This window comes from Tamandua tetradactyla, chromosome 6 (genome assembly GCF_023851605.1).
Source record: "Tamandua tetradactyla isolate mTamTet1 chromosome 6, mTamTet1.pri, whole genome shotgun sequence".
NCBI classification, from domain to species: Eukaryota; Metazoa; Chordata; class Mammalia; order Pilosa; family Myrmecophagidae; genus Tamandua; species Tamandua tetradactyla.
The window spans coordinates 134,821,827-134,847,824 of NC_135332.1; the positions used below are offsets into that span (position 1 = coordinate 134,821,827).

General features: G+C 36.3%; 1 protein-coding gene across 2 annotated transcripts in view; it reads left to right on the top strand.

Moving 5' to 3' along the window:
• Nucleotides 1-25,998, top strand: part of SLC26A7 (solute carrier family 26 member 7) — a 125,163-nt gene that overhangs the window by 77,454 nt on the left and 21,711 nt on the right. For both annotated transcript variants that reach the window (XM_077167175.1, XM_077167176.1), the window contains exons 9-12: nucleotides 4,337-4,414; nucleotides 5,585-5,680; nucleotides 22,583-22,689; nucleotides 24,237-24,303. In XM_077167175.1, the coding sequence (XP_077023290.1) occupies nucleotides 4,337-4,414; nucleotides 5,585-5,680; nucleotides 22,583-22,689; nucleotides 24,237-24,303 (348 nt within the window). The remainder of the gene's footprint in view (nucleotides 1-4,336; nucleotides 4,415-5,584; nucleotides 5,681-22,582; nucleotides 22,690-24,236; nucleotides 24,304-25,998) is intronic.

Below are 25,998 nucleotides of genomic sequence, written 5' to 3' on the forward strand. Positions count from 1 at the left end.
TGAATTAACCCAATATATTAAAAATATTATTTCAACATGGAATCTATCTAAAACTAATAATGAAAGTTTTGTTCTTTTTTTGTACTAAAGCCTCAAAAGCTGGTGTGCATTTTATACTTATAGTATATCTTAATATGTACCAGCCACATTTTAAGTATTCAATAGATACACTTTGCTATATTGGAGAGACAATGTAAGATCACTTTTTTTATACAAGTTACTTTCTACAAATAATATGAGTTGATGGTAAACCCTTCCAGTGCTTTAGGAAATAAAATTAAAATGTTTGAATTGAAATAGCAAAAGATACTGATGATTTAATACCAAGTGCTGTGGTCAAAGTCCCAGACACATTCCTATCCTCCACATGTAGGAACGCTTTTTACAGTAATTGCCTTTAGATGTGACATCCACTTCATAAGTATCTAGGGGACTTTAGGAGATTCAGGCAATCAAACCAGTATGAAAAAGTCTTGATGAAGCCTAGATATATAGCACAAATAAATGGTTTGGTTCTTGTCTCCATCTTTACTTCTAAAGACTGCTAATTATTGGAGGGAGCATGGTAGGAGTCCCTGTAGATATGGGAGAGCACCTTCCATGGGAGAAGATGCATCATCTCCCCTGGATGTTTCTCTTCATTTCCAACAGCAGTGTCTTTCAGAGTGTAGGAGGCAGAACTTTTGGGGACAGGAATGAGTATCTGCTGCAGGTCCTGCTCAGCCGCAGCCCAAAACAACTGTTGGTGTGTTTTTGTACAACACTGAAATTGCCACTGGGTCTAATTTGCCAAATTATGTTACTTTATTCTTTCAAAATTTGGCCCATTACTGCCACTTTCTTGATATTGCCTTAGTTACTTAACATCTTCTCTATTTCTCTTTCCTGCCCATCTTTTCCACCGTGTCACTACTTTACACAAGGTGGTACATTCAGTGAGCTCTAGACCTACTCTGTGTTCTTGGACAAATGCTTAGGAAGGAAGCAGCTGATATCTCACACTTCTTCTGATCATATACAGGCATGAATCACACTAATGCTGAGGGTCATCTTCTAGGCAGTGGACAACAGCCATAACTTGCTTGAGAACATCCAAGTATCTATTTTGTTCTGGTTCCAATTTGCCTTTAAAAGTTTTCCCTATGTAGATCAGAGATACACAAGAAAGTATTATCTCATAAGCAAAGAAATGGATATTCAGAAAGTAGATAACACTTGAAAATATAGCTCAAGTGGTTTATTATAGACATCTGAGCTTAGAGAAGTCTATTATAGCCCTGCAGAAATCTGATATTAATTTAAACTCTTTTGTATTTACTGAGTTGGCCATCCATGGAATGATGTTTGCACTATATGATCTCAAAAAATTCTTTACAAATCCAGACATCAGCATATGGATCTCTTATTTATGGAGGGAATCAGCATCAGGATTTTGAGACCTTCGAAGGAAGAAACTATGATATCATTGATTTCCATGACTGAAGAGTAGATACACTGGGCAGAACTGGTAAGAGTTTCTTGTCCAGTTTGGTGCTTTTAAATACCTTGACCTAGAATATGAAGAGTGCTGAGGCAAGAGAGCTAACATAAGCCATTTACTTAACTGGTCTATTTCATTTTGTAACTTACCCTCTAAAGTAAACAGTCTTTTCCACCAACAGTTTGTCATCTTTTATCAAGCAAGATCTATTTAACTTTTGATTTATTTTGACAATAAGACTGAAACTGTAGTTTAGTCAGTGAATTGTTGATGTTTATTCGAACAAAACATCATGGATATAAAAAAATAAGTTAAATATTATTTAGAAAATAGCTTAAATGTAGTGGTAGTTTCCTGTTTTTAAATAGAATTTTTTAGTTAGGTTGTAATTTCTATAACAGCTTTAGTATATTAAGAGCTATCTAGGAATCTTAAGGTGCATTTGGCTTTATGGATTCCAATTCAGTGCATATTCCAAATTGCCTTCCTGCCTCCTAACTCCCTAGCTCTGGGACCTTGGGCATGCCTCTTTGCTTCTCTCTGCCTTGGATCCTGCAAAGGAAGATAGGTTCTAATTCTTCAAGGTTCATTCTATCCCTAAAATTTTATTTATTTTCTGGTATATTGTACATGTATGAGTGAAGAATCCCACACAAATTGTACATCATTGTGTTTTATCTTTAAATACACTCTAGCATTTGGTATTGTTTTCTTTATATAGAAACATGGATTTACTGAGTAACTCTTCAATCTGGGCTGAAGATTGATCATTTGATCATTTGATCTGGGCTCTGACACTCAGCTCACTCCAGTTTAGTGGACTGAGATATCATATTTTATGGTTTAAAAATTTCTTATCATAAAAAACGCTAATTATTCCTAAATGGTCAGTATAGTTAGAATTTGGTGTTTTATCGCTTCTTTTATGGGCAGTCTTTAGTCATCTAATGACTTATTTCCCACGGGCAATTTTTTTCTTCTTTATATGCTGGAGAATGCTGGCCAGGAGTTCCACTAAACATGGAAAGGATTCCATCAGCCTCTGCCAAATATCCATTGTTGTACTTATGTCTCTTTGAATAACTGCTTGCATAACTGAATAAATATAATTCTTTCCACTCTATTCCCTTCCTATAACCCCTCTCATGTATACCTTTTAATAGTTCTAGCTTCAAGACAAGTACTGATGCTAGACTGACTCAGTCATGTACACACATATGTAAGCAACTGTTCAGACCACTTCCCTAATTTATTTTGATTTTTTACTTTTTATTTTTTGGGTGTATGGTCCAGGAATCGAACCTGGGTCTCCTGCATGAAAGGCGAGCATTCTACCTACCTGTGCACCCTTGTTTTATTTTTTAAAGTAAGGTTTATGGAGGTATAATTTAGATTCAGTAAAATTCATCCATTTTAGATGTACAGTTCAATTTATTTGGAAAGTATATAGTTTTGTAGCTATAAACCATCAGCATATAGAATATTTCCATCACCCCAAAAAAAGTTCTTTGTGTCCCTTTGTAGTCAATTCTTTTCCCCCATTTCCAGGCCTTAGAAACCTATAATTTTGCTTTTCCCAGAATATCATAGAAATGGAATCCTACAGTAGGTAGCCTTTGTGTCTATTTCTTTCACTTAGCTTGAGGCTTTTGTGTCTCATCCATGCTATTGTATGTATGAATAATTGCATGTATGAATGGTGTATATTTTGTGCAGCTATACAACTGAATAGATTCTATTGTATGGATGTACCGTAATTTGTTTCCCCATTCACCAGGTAACAAGCATTTGAGTTATTTACGGTTTTTGTGTTCATGAATAATAGTGCTATAAATATTCACAATAGGTATTTATGTGGACATATGTTTTCATTTCTCAGCAGTACTTGGTTGCATGATAAGTGTATGCATGACTTTATAAGAAATTGCCAAACTGTTTTCAAAGTGGATTACTGCATTGGATTCCTACCAGCAATATCTGAGAACTGTAGTTACTCTAAGTCCTTGCCAGCACCTGGTACTGCTTATTTATTTATTTATTTTGAATTGTAGTCATTTTAACAGATCCTGATTTTCCCATTATTTCTCTATAATGATGTTCTAGGCATCTTTGTGGTCTTGTGACAGCTTTTCTTTCTTGTTACATTGACAGTTTGGCCAAACATCTTTATCAAGTCATAAACATTTGCTTACAAAGATTTCCCATAAGCTTGAGCATTAGCTGTAGGAGTCAGGTGTTCTGAATTGCCTTTTCAGCAGGGTGAGTTGGTTAGAACTGATATCAATGACTTCTCAGGATTAGTAAAATTAAGTCTGTTCCACTGCCAGAGACTGCTTCAATAATCCTATAACCACTTCATAACTAGAGGCCTTACTAATGAAGAACTCCAAAGGGGAGGGTAAATGCTTCAGTAGAAATCACATCAGCCCAGAAAAACCCAAAGCTGCATTTTCAACTATTATCCAAGATATCCCCTGTGATAAGAAGAAGGGAAGCCACATTTTGATGAAGAAACAATAAGCTGAAGAACTTTTAATTGAAATGTCACTTTCACTATTAAACAAAAAAGCCATGGCTGTGAATGTGTGATAAAAGTTGATGATGTCCTATTTCTTTGTGTGGAATTGCTTTTCTCTCATTACTGACTTAATTTGATTGAACCAGTTTGTTAGCTGTTATGTTTGGCTTCTCTCAGCTGCAAAATATAGATAATGACAGCCTATGCAATTTAACAGTCATGTGCCAACATTTTGTTTCTCCTAATCATGACGAATTAGAATTATCTTTTCTTCCTATAACTTTGGGATAACAAAAAAGTTCAAGGCTTTCTTTTTTTGTCTGTCTTATATTTTACAGGTGGCTTGTCTAATATCTTGCATCTTCGTCCTTATTGTCATCTATGCAATAGGACCTTTGCTTTACTGGCTGCCCATGGTACAGTAGTGCTTTTTCATTATTTATTTTTTAACCTTACTTTTCGTGAGAATGACTGTGTATTAATTCCTTAGACAATTAACCTCAATCTTTCTGAATCTGGAAACCATGTTATTTAAGTAATGGTTGAATGGGCAGGGGTGGAAAGATACCAATTTGTTGGGGAGGGATGGAAGGGTAGCACAGCTTTCTTTGAATTCTTAGCTTTCATATAAAAATGGCATTGTGAAATTAGATTTATTTTCAGCTTCTTTTGAGAGTAGAACTAGGCCCACTATGCTGTAAGAGATAGACTTTGGAAGAATTTTATCCGAGCTTGGACTATTAGGGAATGAAAGGGCTGCCTTCTGATATGGTGAGTGTTGCAACACTGGATGGTTTCCAGCAGAATTGGGATGGTCACTAGCTGAAGATATTTTAGAGGAAATTCTTGCCTTATAGGGTTAAATTCTACCTCTGAAATTCTGTGATTCTCTATGAATGAATGCTGGGGCAAGGGAATAGGGAACAAAATTTATCCTTCTATTCTTGATATATCATTTAAACAAAGTGACACAGAACATGTGATAGGGCCAGGGCAGCAAAGAGGTGCTAGTGAGGTCCTGGTGTTTGGAAAGTCAGAGTCAGCCTTGGCCTTTTCTTGCTCTAATCCTTCATTTGTTAATGAGAAAAAATCATTTCCACTAGAGGATTTTCCAATAATCAAGTTCATTTTTCAAGACAGCTTTACATAACTGCAGATGAGCCCAGGTAACTGACACTCAAAGCAATTCTTAAAAAAAATACACGATATAAAATATCTAATTTTTTTTGCAACAAACAAATTTCAAACAAAAGAGTGAATAGTTATTATAAAGACAAAGGGACACTCAGCCTTGTAACTTTTATTCTTATAATTTACTACTTTTCTTTTTCTCTCTGATTTTTTTGTGTGGCAAAAGTTTTACATTGTAGACTTTCTTGAAATGTCATTATATTCCTAAAATGCAATCATAGGTTTATTCTAAACAAAATAATATTTCATTATTACCTTAGTCTTCTAAGTGGCGATTCCTTTCTCCAGTAAGTATTTTTAAAGCAAACAAAGAAATAACAATACCTTGGTACTTTTAAATTTGGGTTAAAATTTTTTTTATCTTGTATCTTCATCAACTCATTTTTTATTTGTAGTGTGTTCTTGCAAGTATTATTGTTGTGGGGCTGAAGGGAATGCTGATACAGTTCCGGGACTTAAAAAAATATTGGAATGTGGATAAAATCGATTGGGTAAGTAGAAATTTGACCTAAAATTTCCCCCTTTGACTTAAGTACATGTTATCAAATAAGCTTTAATACTTATCTTTACAAAAAGTGGATTTAGTCACTTGAGACTTGTATACTTTACAAATTACCAGCTCTTTCTTTCAAATTCTTAATAAAAGCATTAAAATGTAAAAGGTCTTTATCAGAAACAGAAATGGAATTTTGTTAAATTTTAATGGATGAGTAATTTTAGAACTTTTAAAGAAATACTTTTAAAGAATTTTAAGTCTTTTAAAGAAATTTGAATGGATTTGGAATACCCAATTTATGTTTTTGAATTGATTTTGGAAGTGAGATTAATCAAGAAAATATCCATAGAAATGTGACCTTTTATAAAATGAATAAAAAACCAGCATTAATTGCTAAGACATGTATTCTTCAATAATACAGTGTTAACCACTAATGGCCACAATATCTATATCTATCTTAAATACAAAATGTCTCATGGATTGTTTTTTAAATGTATTACCTTAAGAGGAGGACTAAGTTAATAGGATATTTCTGAGAACAGATTTAAAAAATAATATTGAACAATGATAAAGAAAAGTTTAGCATACTCTAGAAAAATATACTCATGCAACAGCATCCAGAATTCTCTCCCTCCCTGATATGGGTGGACATGTCCCTGTCATGTATTTCCTGAGTACCCACTGCTTAGCTATATTATGCTATTTATTATCCATTTATTCACACTCCTTCACATCCTTTCCTCTGTGACACGTTGGTCCATTATTCATACTGGTGTGTGCTTTCATAATACTCTTACCATGCTCAATATTATTGAGCTCCGACCCATGTACAGTGCTGGGTGCCTTGGGGAATAGAGATGAAAAAAAAAACTACTGTGCTCTCCAGAAACTTAAATTTGTGCAGGAAACAGATTGGACATTCTAACTTATATACAGCATTATACAATATGACATGGAAGTAAAATTACAGGCCTTGTACAGGGGGAAAACAGAGGCAGGGGCACTTCATTTAGAAGAGGTTGGTAGGAAAGACTCCCATACCAGAAGCGAAATATGAACTGACATTAGAAAGAACTGTATTTGGTAGGCAGGCCAAGTGTGAGGCTTGAGTGAGGATCATGATGGTTTTAGGGTGATGCGTGTGATGTACTACATAGAAACAGAGAAATGAGAACATGCACTTATTCAACAAGCTATTAACCCTATGATAAAGGTATTTCTAAAGAACCCCTTAAGCACATAAGCAGAGGGACCTTAACCATATTAGAAGCGGAAGAAGGATGATGTCAGGTAAGGCTTCTACTAGGAAGTGATATCTAAATTGAGAATTGAAGAATGAATAGATATTGTCTGGGGAAGAAAGAAAGGGAGCCATGTAGGCAGACACGCAGAGATAAGTGTGAACATGTCTAGCTCTGAAAAATTAAGGATTTCAACATGGGTAAAACATATAGTGTGAGGGGTAGGGGTAGTAACAGATACAGTTGCTAAAGTTAAGACACGTGAAGGCAAGTATCTCCTGCAAAGAAGATCAGACTTCAGGTTGAAGATAATGAAATGTCTTCAAAATGGGAAATATGAATAAGATTTAAGTATTAGAAAGGTCATTTGAGTACTTTGAGGAAGATGGATTGATCAGGAATTTGCACCAACTGGAACACCCATGTAGTAATTCAGGCAAACAAATGGGAGAGGCCTTGGACCATGGCTGAGTCCATGAGGTTCAAGAGGAGAGGATAGATTTGAAAAAATATTAAAGAAATTGAATTAAGTCACCACTAATTCATCATGTAAAGCAGATCAGTCTGGAATGTCTTCTAAGTTTCATGTTAGGAATATCAGTGGAAGATAATGTCATTTGTTGAGCTATAGAGTAAAGAAGATTCTATTGTTTGAATGAATTTAGTGATTATCTTTGGTCTTTAAAAAAATGCAGGTTCTCACTCACAAGTTCTTTATATTGATTCATCTCCTTGTTTTCTGCGTGTCATCACCAAGTAGTTTTCCGAGAAAGGCTCGTGTTTCATATACCCCAACCTATTGCATGATGAAAATATCTGCCTGTTTTCTTTTTATACTAGAAGGAAGGTTTTGGCTGAATCTAAAATACTTGGGTTACCTTACTTTTCCTCTGGACTTTGTAGACTAAGCATCATCTTCTAGTATTGCAAGATAATGCAGAGAAATCACAAACTGACATGATATTTTTGTTCTTTTACATGACTTAGTTTCTCTAACTGAAGCCTCAATGAAGTTTTTTCTTCTTGCTCATGAAGTTTTGTAATGTTATCAGAATATTTCTTGTGGTTGGACATTCCATACCAAATTTGAGTATGGACTCATAACTCCTTAAAAAAAAACCAGATAATCATCATATAAAAAAAAGAACTGAGGAGCTGATTATTGATTTTATACAACTCCAAATTTAGAAACCTGTTATTAACAGAATTAGTATATAACTGTTAATACCTCATGTGTATTGTTTCCTAAATTGAAAAAAAAATGTATTTGAGCATGGCATATCCTTTTGATATCAGAATTAAGAATGACTTAGGAAAATTTTCTTCTAATACATCTTTGAATATTTTTGCAAATCCATATGTTCTCCTTTCATCTTCAGGAATTATAATTGCATATTTGTTGGTTTTCCTTTATCTTTCTTCATATCTCTCCATTTTTTTATGATGAATTTAATTTTTTTATATGATTCATCTGGACCATTCACTGTATCTCTGATTATGTATTTTCAGTTGTGATGATCCCATTTTTGGCTTTAAATATGGTTTCCATCTCTATAATGTTTTTTTCTATTCAATTTTTTTCCTAAATTCTTCCAGCTTACTGTTCATCTTCCTCAGATTTTTTTATGCAGTATTTCTTTGAATTTTTGTATTCATTTTTTAATGTTTTTTCAATCTAATGGAACACTTTATTTTTTTGGCATTTTAGGTAAAATATAATTGTTGTAAGGTCTGTGTTTGTACAGTAAGTTTTATGAACCTATTTTAAATTAAGGCAAGCAAGGAAAAAATCTAGAGACTGATATCAGTATTTCTTGAATTCTAAATATTAAACTCTAACTTAAATACCATTTGATTAACTATTAAAACTGTATGCATTCTCAAAATATCAAGTAGAAAGTTATTAGAAATATCACCTTTGCTATAGTAATGACCTTTGTTACTGAACATTTTCAAGTTTTTGGTTTCAAGAAAATATAAAAATACAAATGTTTTTTACAATTAACATGAATATTTTATCTCTTATGGTGTTCTAACATGTAAAATCTATTTTATCTAATATTATTATACCTACTTGTGCTTTCTTTTGGTTACAGCTTACATGGAGTGTCTATTTCCATTCTTTCATTTTGATTCTGTTTGTATCTTTGGGTCTAAGATAAGTATCTTGTGAGCAACATATAGATAGATTATATTATTTAATCCCTTCTATCAATCTGTGTCTTTTTAATTAGTGCATTTAGCCCATTAACATTCAAATTTACTACTCTAAAAGCAATTCTTGGGTCTAGCATCTTAACCTATAGTTTTTTTTTTAACTTATTGTATAGTATAACATATAAAGAAAAAGCAAAGAAATAAAAAAGCAATAGTTTTCAAAGTACTCTTCAACAGGAACTTACAGGACAGATCCCAGAGTTTGTCATGGGCTACCATATGATCCTCTCATATTTTTCCTTCTAGCTGCTTCAGAATACAGGTGGCTTAGAGGGCTTAAATTTTTTTTTATCATCACAATCAACTTTTTTCCTTCTTTTTTTGTGATAAATAACATATATACAAAAAAAGCAATAAATTTCAAGGTACAGCACCACAATTAGTTGTAGAACATTTTTCAGAGTTTGACATGGGTTACAATTTCACAATTTTAGGTTTTTACTTCTAGCTGCTCTAAGATATTGGAGACTAAAAAAGATATCAATTTAATGATTCAGCACTCATATTCATTTGTTAAATCCTATCTTCTCTATATAACTCCACCATCACTTTTGATCTTTCCATCCCTCTCTTTAGGGGTGTTTGGGCTATGACAAGTCTAAATTTTTTATATTGGAAAGGTCTGTCACTAATATGGGGTAGGGAGATGGAACTGTCTGATGTTCTGGAGAGGCTGGACTAGGTTTCAGGACTTATCTGGACCAGGGACCCATCTGGAGGGTGTAGGTTGCTGGAAAGTTAATCTAGTGCATGGAACCCTTGTGGAATCTTACATATTGCCCCACGTGTTCTTTCGGATTGGTTGGAATGGCCTGGTTGGGGGTTGGCAGGTTATAATAGGTAGCAAGGTCTAACTGAAGCTTGCGTTAAGATCAACCTCCAGAATAGTTTCTCAACTCTATTTGAACTCTCTCTGCCACTGTTACTTTATTAATTACACTTCTTTGCCCCCTTTTGGTCAGGATGGAATTGTTGATCCCATGGTGCCAGGTCTGGCTTCATACCTGGGAGTCATCTCCCACGTCGCCAGGGAGACTTTCACTCATGGATGTCATGTCCCATGTAAGGGGGAGGGCTATGGTTTCACTTACAGAGTTGGACTTAGAGAGACTGAGGCCACATCTGAGCAACAAAAAAGGTCCTCCAGAAGTAACTCTTAGGTATGCCTATAGGTAGTCAAAGCTTCTCTGCTACCTACATAAGTTTCACAAGAGTAAACTTCATGATTGAGGGCATGGCCTATTTATTTGGGTGTCCCTAAAGATTGACATAGTATTAGAGGATTCCCTGATGGTAAGGTTTAATAGTTCCATATTCTTTGTCCTATCCCTCAGGGGACTTTGCCAATACTTTTTGATTATCTGCTTAATATACTCTAGGATGAATCCAGGCATTACAATATTCTATACAGGATTAAAGGACCTCTTTCTTATGCTGGGCTCCCTGTGTTTCAATTCTTCAAATGAGCTATACAGATAGGTCGAATTAGATTATGCACTACAAAAGTATCAGTTCCAGACCAAATAAACCTTTCTTCCATTAGTCTCAAAGAGTATGTGTGGTTCTAAAATATAGACACTGTCTTCCTTACCTCTATGTTCTGAATTACCTTAGCCCCAATCTGTTCAGCTTTGTTCTCATCTCTAAATATCAGGTTATATATATACACACACACATATATATATAAGGCCTCTCAAAGTCCAGAAATAATAATCACCACTCTGGACTTAATGTATCTGCTCTAAAAGCTTACAGTCTAGACCCCTATTTTCTTATAAGCATTTTTTGAGGATGACCATACCATTCTTGTTCTTTTGTCTCTGGCTTATTTTATCTCACCAAATGTCCCACATTTTCATTCACATCATTGCATGCCTCGTGACTTTGTTCCCTTTTGTAGCAGCACAACCATCATTAATAAGTATACACCATCATTCACCAATCTACTTCTCTGTCAGTGCATCCTTCAGCCATCTGCATTCATCAGGCATCATGTAGAAGGCCCAAAGTCCACAGTCCATCAGCATTCTCAATATTAAATAATTTTATTATTCACAAAAGAAAGAAAACCAATAAGCACACCGTCGCCAAATAGGAAATCTAAACCTCTTCTTAGCTCTTGTTTCTCCCCCCATTATTTACCTCTGCTTTTATTGTGGTTGCTGATGGTTTCCTTTTGAACATAGCTCATAGCATGCCGTAGCAGTTTTCCCCCTGTACCCTGAATTTATGATCAAGGGCATGGCCTATTTATTTGATTGTCCCTAAAGTTTGACACAGTATTAGGGGATTCCCTGATGGTAAGGTTGAATAGTTCCATATTTTAATAGCCATATAGCCAATGAAAGTGAGCATCTCTTCATGTACTTTTGAGCCATGTGTATTTACTCTTCAGAAAAATGCCAATTCATATCGTTAGCCCACTTTATAATTGGGTTGTTTGTTCTTTTGTTGTTGAGTTGTATGATTTATTTGTATATACAGGAAATCAAACCTTTCTCCAATATGCGATTTCCAAATATTTTCTCCCATTGAGTTGGCTGCCTCTTAACCTTTTTGACAAAGTTTTGTGGTGCAGAAGCATTTGATTTTGAGGAGTTCCCATTTATCTATTTTTTCTTTTGTTGCTTGTGCTTTTAGTGTAAAGTTTAGGAAGCTACCTCCTATTACCAGGTCTTGAAGATGTTTCCCTACATTTTTTCTTAGAAGCTTTATGGTGCTAGTTCTTATATTTAGGTGTCTGATCCACTTTGAGTTAATTTTTATGTAGGGTGTGAGTAGGGGTCCTCTTTCATTCTTTTGGCTATTGATATCCAGTTTTTCCATGCTTAATTATTGAAAAGACTATTCTGTCCCAGTTCAGAGGATTTGCCTTGTCAAAAATCAGTTGACCATAGATTTGGTGGTCTATTTCTGCACTCTTGATTTGATTCCATTGGTCAATGCTTCTATCTCTGTGCCAGTACCATGCTGTTTTGACCACTGTGACTTTATAATAGGTTTTAAAGTCAGAGTGTTCATTCTCCCACTTTGTTCTTCTTTTTTAGGATGCTTTTAGCTATTTGGGGTCTCTTTCCCTTCCAGATGAATTTGATAATTAGCTTTTCCAAATCTTCAAATTAGGTTGTTGGAATTTTGATTGGTACTGTGTTGAATCTGTAGATCAATTTGTGAAGAATTGACATCTTAACTATATTTAGCCTTCCTATCCATGAGCAGGGAATGTCTTCCCCTCTATTTAGGTCTACTTTGGTTTCTTTTAACAATGTTATGAAGTTTTTTGTGTACAAGTCCTTTACATCCCTAGTTAAGTTCATTCCTAAGTACTTGATTCTTTAGCTGCTGTTTTGAATGGAATCTTTTCCTTAACTGATTCCTCAGCTAGGTCATTGCTTGTGTATAGAAATGTTACTGATCTTTGCGCATTAATTTTATATCCTGCCACCTTACTGAATTTAGTTATTAACTCAAGTAAGTTTGTTGTAGAATTCTCAGGATTTTCCAAGTATAGTATCATATCATGTGCAAATAATGAGAGTTTTACTTCTTCCTTTCCAATTTGGATGCCTTATATTTCTTTGGCCTGCCTGATTGCTCTAGCTAGAACTTCTAGCTCAATTTTTAATAATAGTGATGACAGTGGGCATCCTTGTCTTGTTCCTGATCTTAGGGGGAAAGCTTTCAGTCTCTCTCCATTGAATATGATGCTGGCTATCTTGTTTTCATATATTTCCTTTTGTCATATTGAAGTAGTTACCTTTGATTCCTATCTTTTGGAGTGTTTTCATCAGAAAAGGATGCTGAATTTTGTTGAATGCTTTTTCAGCATCAATTGAGATGATCATGTGATTTTTCCTTTTCAATTTGTTAATGTGCTGAATTACATGAATTGATTTTCTTGTGTTGAATTATCTTGCATTCCTGGTATAAACCCCACTTGTTCATGGTGTATAATTCTTTTAAGTGTTGTTGGATTCGATTTGCTAATATTTTATTGAGAATTTTTGCATCTATGTTCATTAGGGAGATTGGTCTGTAGTTTTCCTTTCTTATACCATCTTTACCTGGATTTAGCATTAGAATGATATTAGCTTCATAAAGTGAGTTAATTAGAGTTCCTTTTTCCTCAATTTTTTGGAAAAGCTTGAGCAGGATAGGTGTTAGTTCTTTTTGGAATATTTGATAAAATTCCTTCTGTGATGCCATCTCGCCCTGGGCTTTTCTTTGTAGGAAGATTTCTGATGACTGATTGAATCTCTTAACTTGTGATTGGTTTGTTGAGATCTGTTTCATCATGAGTCAGTGAAGCTTGTTTGTGCGTCTCCAGGAATTTGTCCATTTCATCTAATTTGTCTAGCTTGTAGGCATATAGTTTGTTCATAGTAACCTTCTAAGATTTCTTTTATTTCTTAAGGTCTGTGGTAATGCGCCCCTTCTCATTTCTGATTTTGCTTGTTGGTATCCTCTCTCTTTTTTTCTTTGTCAGTTTGCTAGAGAAATTGATTTTTCTCAAAGAATCAACTTTTGGTTTTATTGATTCTTTCTATTGTTCTTTTGTTCTCCCATTCATTTATCTCTGCTTTAATCTTTGTTATTTCTCTTCTTCTATTTGCTTTGGGGTTAGTTTGCTGTTCTCTCTCAAGTTCCTCCAGGTGTGCTGTAAGTCTTTGATTTTTTCTCTTTCTTGTTTTTTAATATAGGCATTTAGGACAATACATTTCCCTCTCAGCACAGTCTTTGCCACATCCCATAAGCTCTGATGAGTTGTTTTCTCATTTTCATTCATCTCCAGATAGTTACTGATTTCTCTAGTGATTTCTTCCTTGACCTACTGGTTGTATGAGAGTGTGTTATTTAATCTCCATATATTTGTGAACGTTGTCATTCTTTGGTGGTTATTGAGATCCAGCTTCATCCCATTGTGATCAGAGAAAGTGCTTTGAATAATTTCAGTATTTTTAAATGTATAAAGACTGTTTTTGTGCCCCAGCATATGATCTATCCTCGAGAATGTTCCGTGAGCACTAGATAAAAATGTATATCCTTGTGCTTTGGTGTGCAATGACTTATATCTGTCTGTTATGTCTAATTCATTTATCAAGTTATTTAACTTCTCTATATCCTTGTTGATCTTCTGTCTGTTTGTTGTATCTATAGAGATGAGTAGTGTATTGAAGTCTCCTACTATTACTGGTGAAACATCTATTGCTCCCTTCAGTTTTGCCAATGTCTGTCTCATGTACTTTGGAGCTCCTTGATTGGGAGCATAAACATTTATAATTGCTATATCTTCTTGGTGAATTGACCTTTTAATTAGTATGTAGTGTCCTTCTTGGTCTCTTGTGATGTCTTTACATTTAAAATCTATTTTGTCCAATATTAGTATAGTTATTCCTGCTTTCTTTTGGTTACAACTTGTGTAAAAAATCTTCAATCCTTTCACTTTCAATCTAGTCATATCTTTGTGTCTAAGATGAGTCTCTTGTAAGCAGCCTGTTCTAGTTTGCTAGCTGCCAGAATGCAATATACCAGAAATGGAATAGTTTTTAAAAAGGGGGATTTAATAAGTTGCTAGTTTGCAGTTCTAAGGTTGAGAAAATGTCCCAATTACAACAAGTCTATTGAAATGTCCAATCAGAGGCATCCAGGGAAAGATACCTTGGTTTAAGAAGGTCAATAAAGTTCAGGGTTTCTCTCTCAAGTGAGAAGGCACATGGCAAACACAGTCACAGTTTCTCTGTCATCTGAAAAGGCACATGGTGAACACAGTCAGGGTTCCTCTCTCATCTGGAAGGGCACATGGCAGACATGGCATCATCTGCTAGCTTCTTCTCCTGGCTTCTTGTTTCATGAAGCTCCCGGGAGACATTTTCCTTCTTCATCTCCAAAGGTCACTGACTAGTGGACTCTGCTTCTCGTGGCTATGTCACTCTGCTCTGCTGTCTCCAAATCTTTCATTCTTCAAAATGTTTCCTCTTTTTATAGGACTTCAGAAACTTATCAAGACCCCCCAAATGGGTGGAGACATATCGTCACCTAATCCAGTTTAGCAACCACTCTCTATTGCATCATATCTATAGGGAGATGATCTGATTACAGTTTCAAACATACAGTATTGAATAGAGATTATTCTGCCTTTATGAAATGGGATTTTGATTAAAACATGGCTTTTCTAGGGTCCATACATCCTTTCAAACCACATAAGCATACAGCTGGATTATGTTTTAAATCCATCCTGCCAATCTGTATCTTTTAATTGGTAAGTTTAGTTTGTTAACATTCAAAGTTATTACTGAAAAGGCACTTGTTGAATCCACCATCTTATCTTTCTTATTTTATTTGTCAGATTTATACATTCTTTTCCTTCTTTCTCTTTGTATTTTTAAAATTACCCTTAGTGGTACTCTTCAATTCTGTGCCCTCCTCCAGACTCCCTCTCCTGTCTTTTTTTTCAGCTGGGAGAACTCCTTTTAATATTTCTTGTAGGGCCAGCCTCTTGTTGACAAATTCTTTCAGGACTTCTTTGTCTGTGAAAACTTTAATCTCTCCCTTAGTTTTGAAGGACAGTTTGGCTGGGTACAGAATTCCTGGCTGGAAGTCTTTCTCTTTCAGCATCTTGAATATATCATACCACTACCTTCTTACCTCCAGGGTGCTAGTTGAGTAGTCTGAACTCAGTCTTATTTGGTTCCCCTTGTATGCAGTAGATTGTTTTTCTCTTGTCACTTTCAGGATTTTCTGCTTCTCTTCAACATTTGACAGACTGATTAGTATGTGTCTTGCAGAAGGCCTATTTGGATTTATTCTGTTCAGAATTCATTGGACTTCTTTGACTTGTATATTTATGTCGTCTGTGAGGGTTGCAAAGTTTTCCCCATTATATCCTCAACTACTCTTTCTAGCCCTTTACTCCTCTCTTCTCCTTCTGGAATATCAATGATTCTTATATTTGTGCACTTTGTTTTGTCTATCATTTCCCTGAGTCACAATTCAATTTTTTCCATCTTTTTTTGCCATTTGTTGTTTTGAGTCTTCAAAGTCAGTTATCCTGTCTTCTGTATTACTTATTCTTTCTTCTGCCTCTTCAAATTTGGTGTTGTGTGCCTCTAGTATGTTTTTAATTTGGTCAACAGAGTCTTTAATATCTGTGATATCTGCTATTTTTCTATTTAGTTATTCAAATTCCTCTTTATTCTCTTCTACTGTCTTCCTGATCTCCTTTAGGTCATTTGCTATCCCACTTATTAAGTAGGGTTGTATGAACATCTTTGATTAGTTGTTCCAATGTCTGTGTCTCCTCTGGTGTTTTAATTTGGTCACTAGGCAGGGCTATATCTGTCTGCAGTGTGATATGTTTAGTGATCTTCTGCTGTCTTCATGGCATGTAAATATCCTGATTGATTTACTTTGGGAGTTGATTTCTTTCAGTAGTCTAAGGCCTTGTGTTTACGGGATGCTTGAACAGCAGGGAGCAGGGTAAGGTGTGGGGCACTCAGTGCAGTGATTCATTCATGGCAGGTATAGGTGCAGGTTGGGGATGTTACCCTGATGCTTGTGAATGTGGTCACCCAGCAGTCAAGGAGAGGCAGCTGTGCGGGTGCACCGGTCTAGAGGGTATGATCTTGGTGTACATTGGTCTAAGGCATGGGGCCCTTTGTACGCATGCCTAGAGCTGTGGCCACAGGATGGCATTATGCCTGGGTGGATTGGGGGCAGATGTGACCCAGCTGCACAGGTCAGCACTTTCTCAGAGCTGGAAAGTGTTGGGTTCTTCCTTTTTTAAAAGTGAGTCCCGTGGCATCTGCGAGGCCCGTGGCAGCAGGAATGGCTCCCTTAGCATCTCACTATCGCACTTTGGTCTAAAGGAGGCAGGTAGTTATCCTATAGTTTTTATTTATCAGATCTATATATTCTTTTCCCTCTCTCATTTTTTATCTTTTAAGTTGCCCCTGCTAATACTTTTCAATTCTGTACCCTCCTTCAAGATCTCCCTCGCTAGTCTTTTTAGTAGTCGACAGAGCTCCCTTTAATATTTCTTATAGGAGATCTCTTGTTGGAAAATTCTTATAGCTGTTGTTTATCTGTAAAGATTTCAATCTCTCCCTCTATTTTGCAGGACAACTTGGCAGGAAAAAGAATTCTTGGCTGGAAGTCTTTTTCCTTCAGAATCTTAAATATATCGTAGCACTGCCTTCTCGCCTCCAGGGTACCTGTTGAATAGTCTGAGCTAAGTTTTATTTAGTTTCCATTGTATGTAATAAATCTCTTTTTTCTTGCTGCTTTCATGACTTTTTGCTTGTTTTTAATATTTAACATTCTGATAAATATACATCTTGGAGTAAGCCTTTTTTGGATTTATTCTATTTGGGATTCATTGGCTTGTTTGGTTTGGATATTTATGTCTTTTATAATGGTTGGGAAGTTTTTCACCATTGTATCTTCAACTAACCTTCCTATCCCTTTACCCTTCTTTTCCCCCTCTGGGACACCAATAATTCTTATATTTGTACGCTTTGTGTTGTCTATCACTTCCCTGAAATCAAGTTGCATTTTTTTCCATCTTTCTTGCCATTTGTTCTTTTGAATGTTCATTTGCCCTGACATCTAATTGTTTATTCTTTTTTCTGTCTCTTGAAATCTACTATTTGGGAGTCTTTAATATGCTTTTAATTTGGTCTACAGTATCTTTCATATCTGTAATGCTTGATATTTTTCTATTTATTCATTCAAATTCTTTTTTTCGCTCCCCTAGTGCGTTCTCGATAGTCTTTATATCATTATGAACAACGTCAAGTAGTTGTTCGAAATTCTCAGTCCCCGCAGATGATTTAATTTGGTCATTTGGCCGAGCCATATCTGCCTGGTCCTTCACATCTTTATAATCTTCTATTGTGGATGGGGCATTTTAATGTCTTAAAGACGTTATTTTACAGATTTATTTCCTTCCCACATCTAAGATTTGGAATCGTTACTCCAGTCAGGGCGGGCGAGCAGGCACGTGTCGAAATCCACCAACCAGGGGCCTGGGGGATGAAGGACACGCACCCCAGTGGAGCCCCCTTCTGTGTGGGGGATGGATTTAGTGGCCCCCAAGCTCACCCCCGGGATGACGCCGGGCTGTGGACCAGGCGTTTCAGCTTCACCAGCCCACAGCCAGGAGGCCGGTCCCGGCAGTCCCTCGGCCCCACCTCTCTGTCCTTGCACACCGGTGGTCTTCAGGCCTCCGTGGGGGGAGGGGAGTGGCACCAGGACCCCAAAAAGGCCGCCCTGGCCCATTGGAAGTCAGACCCACACACTCCACGTCTCCCCCACCTCCCGGGGAAGGGCCCCAATCCTTGCCAAAAACTAAAATCAGGTGCTCACAGCAGCGCGTCCCAAGGGCGGGGAGTAGGCACTTTACTTTGACTAAGTGGAGTCCCTGCCAAGAACAGTGCGTCTGTTCTCTTCCCAGGGCGCCGAAGCCAAAGGGAACATCTTCCGAAGCCCGCTGCAGGGGTAGGCGGAGTCGCGACCGAGCACACTCACCCTGCTTATCTCCATCCCAAATTCTTTTTTTTTTCGCCCAGGGTCTCCCTGTGCAGGGTAGAAGACCCTCCGTGATCACTCGCACCCTGGAACCACCGTCTCAGTCATTTTTCTATCATGTCTCTCTCCTTGTTACACAGAGACTGGGCGACCTCAGCCTTACTCTTACTCCATCATGTTACTGGAAGTCGATACGTTTTGGAGATGTTTTTCCTGAGATGATATTGCCTGTTACTTGTCTGCACTTATCCTCTGTCTCTACTTCATTTTTCTCTCTCTCATTTCCCTGTTTTGTGAATGGCTCCTTAATGATTCCTTTGTGGTCATTATGCATTTTAATGGACCTAGCGATCTGCTGAAAAATAATGTGGGGGGAAGACAGGAGGTAAGAAGTGAGATAGAGCAGCCCATAGCTCTCATTTAGGACTGTAGTCTGAAGACTTCCCTCTAGACGACGCAAACCTCACAAATCACAGGTTTTCTGGTGATCTGAGACCTGCTGTCTCCTCTCCCGTCTTATCTTTCTTCACCTCTGGCTGTGTTTTCTTGTGTCAAACCAAATTCCTCTAGGTATGGTTCCCCCTTCTCCGGAGGCACACTCTTGTCGCTAGAAATTAAATTTCTTCTCAAAAGATTATTGTATAGGATTTTCAGGACTGTGGCATCCATCAGGAAATCTGTAATTGATTGAACTCTGAGGAAGTATTTGTCAGATTCCAATGTCTGCTCTAACAGTGATGCAGTGTTCACAGTATTTGGCACGTCTTCACCGTGTTTTGTAGTTAGGAGTCATGTTTTGTTCTTGTTTCATTGAAGCTGGATTCCTCACCTCCCTGCCATGCACACAGTATATTCATTCTTTATATTGTTTTTTGGTGCATTTTAATAAAGCAAAATAGAGTAAAAATACAATTTAATATATAAATCTGAAATCCAAATCTGTGTCAGGAAAGGTAATTCTGGCGGCAGTGTGGTAAATAGTTTACAGTGGAGATAAAAAAAATTAGACATAAATAAAAAGCTGCCAAAATAATCTATGTGGGGATAGCAAAGCATGAACTAAGGCATCATCAGTGAATGGTGAAGAAGGGGTGTTTGCAAGATTTTTAATTAATAGTTTATAGGATATAGGAAATGATTTGACAAGTAGATAAAAATAGAAAAGAGTTAAAGATGACTCTAAGTTTCTGATTATGGTGTCTGAAGAACATTGGTGTCATAACTGAAGGAGAACACTGGAGGAAGAGCAGATTTTAAACTAGTGATAACAAGTTTGTATTTGAACATGTTGAGTTTGAAGATGTTTGGTAGACAGTTTGAAAAACAGTTTAATAGCTCGGGATTGGTAGTTTTTTTGCTTCTAGGTGATAGTTGAAAACTTGGAGTAGGTAGGCAGTGTATGTGCACAGAGTAAGCCTGAGAAAGGCTGTGTGGATAGAGCAGGTACCTGATGATTTAGGGGGACATTGAATTTAGCTTGACAAATGGCCTCTATATTTGACGTGGTTTTATATCTCTTAGGGATTAGAGAGTGAGAAACAAAGGATCGCTGGGAGATGATCAGGGTTTAGCATCTGGAGTCAGAACATTGCACAGACTTTTGTATAGATATAGGGCTAGATTACCCAGCAGAGAGAAAATGCCTAGAATACCAGGGAGCTAAGGTCACCAAAGATACCATTTGAAAGTTGGAAAATTTAGAAATCACATAAGCAGTCATCATGTGAAAATTAAGAACCTGTTAAAATTTCTCTACATAATGATCACAGTTCAATGATGATTTTACTTTGAGTTGTAGTAATGAAGAAATAGGGACCTTTTTCTCAGAACTGTTTGAGTAGCTGAACAGTGGGCACAAATTGAGACCTACATAAATTTAATGATGTAGATCTGTCACCAAAGCAGATAGAGTAAGGGGTGGTTCAGGGAGAGCCTGTGCTTTCCACTGTTGCTCAACTGCGCTTCGCTCTGATATGTTTTCTATAAAGAAAAAACGGCTGTGTTTTCCCTACCTGTGGTCAAATTTGGACTTAGTTTGTGGTTGGGGCTGTAAGTAGCAAACAGGGAAGGGAGCAAGTCAGAATGCAATGGAACCACAGAGGCCCAGGAGCTAACCAGTTCCTGATAACTGTGACAACCGGCATTTGGATCCTTAACAAAAATTGTTGCAAATAGCGTTGGGACTTTTGCTAACCAATGTGAACCATTTACTTAACTCTGTTATTAATTACCAGTGGCTATTTTTTTAAACTATAAACATATCCTCAGGAAATAATTAAGCACTTGGAGAGTCTGGCTTATAACTGATGGCATTGTGGGAGAGTAAATATAGTTTAAAAATAGAACCAGATGGCACCAAATTTGGGGGTTGCTCTGATGAATTATGATTTCTAGGCACTCTGGTTCTTTAAATGGCTGAGACCAGAATCCAGTGTTCCCCATCCCATATTGAAACATGGAAGTTGGCCAAGAGGAATTGGACTTTTAAAGCTTTTGTGCTGCCACGTTCATGCAGGTTCAGTCAGCACCGAGGAATGTGTAGGACACTGTGATCATAGGAAATTAAATAAATGATAAAAAAACTTGCAGCATTATTGTGTATATGTGTGTACACACTCACATACACACAAACAGTGCAGTGTAATACATTAGGAAGGGAAACAAGTCCTATTGTGTGCAAATAGAAGTTTCAAATGACTAGCTACTCCAAAATATTTGTTTCTTCTATAACTAAAGAAATTTTATAGATAAAAATCCCTTGGTTTGCTTTCCAGTGCTCAGCTTTTCAAAATACTCCATCATTAAGAACCACTCAAGCTCAGTGTAGATAAATAATACAGAGAAAGAAGTATTTCAAGTGAAAAGTATCCTTTAGAAATACTTGTTTCAAAGCAGTCTGAAAAAAAACTTGCAATGCCCTCTCCCGAGATTCTATACTGTTTTTAGATTAATAGAAGTTTTTCACTCTTATTTGCATGTGGAATTATATTATGCTGTTGAAGATGTTTTAAAGTGATAATCCAGCTACTGGACAGAGAAGAATCAATTAGAATTGTATGCAAAGTGTTGTAGGTAATTTGGAGGAAAGAGAGGGTTTGAAATTTTTTTGGTCTGTTATTTGATGAATGTAGGGCTTTGTGTTTAGAAAATCTAACCTGGATTTCACAATCATCTTTCTTTTAACTATATTTTTTCTAGCAATAAGTTTAGAAATGCCAACTATAATAAAATAACTTGTAGATTTTAATTTCAGGGGGTGGCAAAACCACAACGACTAAAAGAGAAATAGGATCTCTTGCAGTCTTTTGTTTCTAAGAATATGTTGGCTCTGATTTTTAGCTTTCACAATAAGTGGCCCTTTGCAAATAAAATTATACTGATCTTAATAGTGGTTGATCTAAAATGGCATTGGCAGTGTTGTTAGGTTCAGCCACTTTAATATTAGGCTTTGGGAACTTTATGTTGTAATAAGCTATGTTAGTTATTTTTATAGCAATCCTAGTAAACAGAATATCGGGAATGACCAAAAATCTGCAAACAAATGCTTATAATGGCATCCTATTAAACGAGAGAGCAGTGGAAAATTATGGCATGCTTTTGAACTATATGCTTCAATTATTTACAGATTTTAAGTACAGCATTTGTTGTGGATTCATCTAAGCATTGGCAATGTCTAGAAAGAAAGGAAGGTAACTTTTCATGACTTCTGCCACTGAGAGTCTGAAGAACCAGGATTCATTTCCATTTTCTTGGGCTTCCATTTTGCCACTTCTTAAATGATATATCCTTACAGAGAGATCTGGTCATAGGAATATTGTAGAATAAGAAGGAATATTGTAGAATAAGATTGTGAGGGATTTAGAAATCATAAAATGGGAATGCCAAAGGACCCACATCTTCTATTTCTCTTTCAGGGCATATGGGTCAGTACCTATATATTTACAATATGTTTTGCTGCCAATGTGGGGCTGCTGTTTGGTGTTGTCTGCACCATCGCTATAGTGATTGGACGCTTCCCAAGGTAAGTTGTTATTTAAATGCTCTATTTATTCTGACCAGCAGTAGCATATACCATGTTGCCAGTTACTTTTTTTCTGAATCATAAATAGTGCTATGATCTCATATTTTACTTGATATCAGGAAATTAGGGGCAAATAAATAAGAAGTTATATTATCTATATGTATCATATGACAATGTTGGTAAAGAGAAATACTATAGCTGTCAAAACTATGAAAATAGAATATTTAAAATCTATGAGTCAATAAATTAACCCATCAATTGTATATCTTGCAGTTGCCTTTTAAAAATATTAAGTGAGGGGACATAGTACGCAGTATCAATGAGATGCACATCATATAGCAGTATCATCTGGAAAATGACATAACTTGAGCAAATATCATTTTTCAGAAGTCGATTAATCTATCATCTGTCTATCTATCTATCTATCTATCTATCTATCTATCTATCTATCTATCTATCTATCTACCTATCTATCATCTATCTACTTTTTAAAGACAACTTGTTAAGGAGTGTATTAGCTAAGGTTCTCTAGAGAAACAGAATCAGCAGGAGATATCTGTGAATATAAAATTTATAGAAGTGTCTCACATTACCGTGGGGATGTAGAGTCCAAGGTTCATAGGGCAGGACACAAGCTGGCAGCTCCATGAAAGTCCTTGAGGAGCTCTCAGGAGAGGCTGGCTGGCCGAAGCAGGAAGAGTGACTGTCTCTTCCGAGCCCTTCCCGTAAGGCTTCCAGTGATTAGACTGAGCATTGCTCATTGCAGAAGACACTCCCCTTAGCTGATTGCAAATGCTGTGGCTGCACCAATGTGGTCATCATTTAAGTCCGTAAAATGTCCTCATAGCAACAGACTGGTCAGCACTTGCTGAACTAGACAACTAGGCACCACCCATCTGGCCAAGTTGACACGTGAAGCTGACCATGACAGGGAGCATGCTCTTTCTTTTTATCTTTCTTCTGACCATCTCTAAACCATTTGCTTATTTTGACCGTTTTTTTCTGCTTTCCTAGTGCTCATCATATGATAATACTTCTACTCACTTCTCATCTTTCCCTTGAAATTCTTTTCAAAATAGTATATATTTGAAAATATTGTTTTATCTTTATAGATTTTATATTTATAGAATATATGTATATATTCATTTTTATCAGGGCCCTGTCTTGACATTGATTCTCTCTTTACTTACTTTCTCCTAAAATAAGGTTTTGCTAGACTCTAACTACTCTCTAGCCTTTTCTTTTATCTTTTTGATAGAAATCTACCTCTTGTAGCTGGGAGTTATGGGCCCAGGGAACCCAAATACAGTAAATTGTATTTGTCAATCTCCACTTAGATGCCTCCTTTGTTGTGCTCTATTCCTGAAGATCCCAGAGTTATATAGATCTACCAGTGTTTAATGAACAAATGGGTTATAGGGTCTAAACCATTTCAAACACATTTTAATTGTTCAGATAAAATGAAACATTTAGATTTTTGGTTTCTTCATTGTTAAGATAGTGATTAGAAAATGGTTTGTTTTATTTTTTTTCTGCCTTAATTTCAGAGCAAAGACTTTAAGTATAAAAAACATGAAAGAAATGGAATTTAAAGTGAAGACAGAAATGGATGGTGTAAGTTTAGCTTCCTTTTTACTTGTGCAATTACTGCTGTTTTTGCAGGTCATGTAGTTTTAAGATATTGTAAGAAGAAGATAAATAATGACTTTAAAAAACATGGTAATTCTATTTTTAATTAGGTATACACTTTGATAAATGTGTGGTGATCAACATGCAAGAAGTCAATAGAACAAAAATTATTTTATTAGCATTCTGATAAGACCATATCGTGGTTCGTAGAACTACACGTCACTGTTTCACCATGGCCCGTATTAGTTCTGGCATTTGGGAACTTCGTTTCTATTACTAAGTTTCAGAAAATAGTCAAACCAAACTAATAATCTAAACTGAATGAGATTACAGAGGTTGTAGGAAGGCAATAAAGCAAAGCTGGTTCTTGGTGTTGCTTATCTGTGTATTTTTTAACTCAGGCAGTGAAACTGTATTATTAGCAGAAGGTAATTAAGTCCAGTGGTTATGGCAGGCCAATAGGATCGGCTTCTTCCACAGTGGACCCATTTTTAAGGAAAGAACTTACACAAATTGTCTTGCCCTGCCCATGCCTAGGTTGGCTAATTTTGTTTGAGTTCTAGTTTCTTGTTCTAAGGGATGAACAAAACAATTGAAAGCGAAGAAGAAAAATGTTGATTTGAATTTTTGCCAAGTTTAAAAAATTGCCCTCACTTTGAAACTGCTTAATAAATGTTTGGTTAACCTTTTTTCCCTTATTTTTCACCTTCACTTGTTTCAGTTCTTCATGATTCCCCTCAGAACAGAGAGAGCTGGCCACCCACCAAAAGGGCCAATGTCAGGGTAGCAAATGTAGGAAGTAAGAAGTAGCCTTTGGAGTCCTTTTGTGATACCTTGGGTTTGTGGAGAAGTTTGGTGGTGATTTAATAAGTACGGACAGGTTTGCTTCTTAGGGAGCTGAGTTCAGAGTTTTTGAAAGTGACACAGACTCAAGTTTTCCACCAGTGCGGCCTTTCTTTTCTATCCCTTATCGTCTTTCCTTAATTTTTCCATGGGAATTTAGTGTATTTGCAAAGCCTCAGACTGACTTTCTGGGCCCCTGGACTCCTCTGGGTACTCACATCACAGGTTCTGCTACATGCCTTAGCCTTGACATGCTTAGCTTTGATACGGAATTGAATTTTGGAATTAACTCTTTTTTCAGCTTTAAGATCACTGGTTTATACATTCTCTCTAATCATTACCTCAACTAAGGCTGAGAAAGAGAATGAAGGGATTGTAGAAAGATGAAAAACTGACAACGTCCCTTCTTCTCTAGATCTTGACTGGCTCTAGTCTAGTCACACACCCAAATAATAAATTACTGGTTCATGTGAACATCTTTATTTTACTAGGATACTACACATCACTAGTTATTTAATGTTTTAAATCAGAAATAAAAGGAAGAACCAAATTAAGAGCAAGATTTAAATATGAGCTGTTAGGTGGAATTTTCGGCTAGTTTAAATACAACAAAGCACAGAGTTATCCTCTCATTCTTCTCCATTCTTGCTCTTTCTCACCTTCTTTGTGCAAAAAATACTTTCTCAGTTTGGGAGATCTCTTCGCAATCGGTGAATTCAACCCCGTTTAGAATTTTCTTTCTGGAACAACTTAAGTCTCTATTCTTTAACAAATATTTAACATTTTTTTCTTACTAACTTATTTTCTTGAAGTCCAGAATCAAGGGGTTGGCAGGTT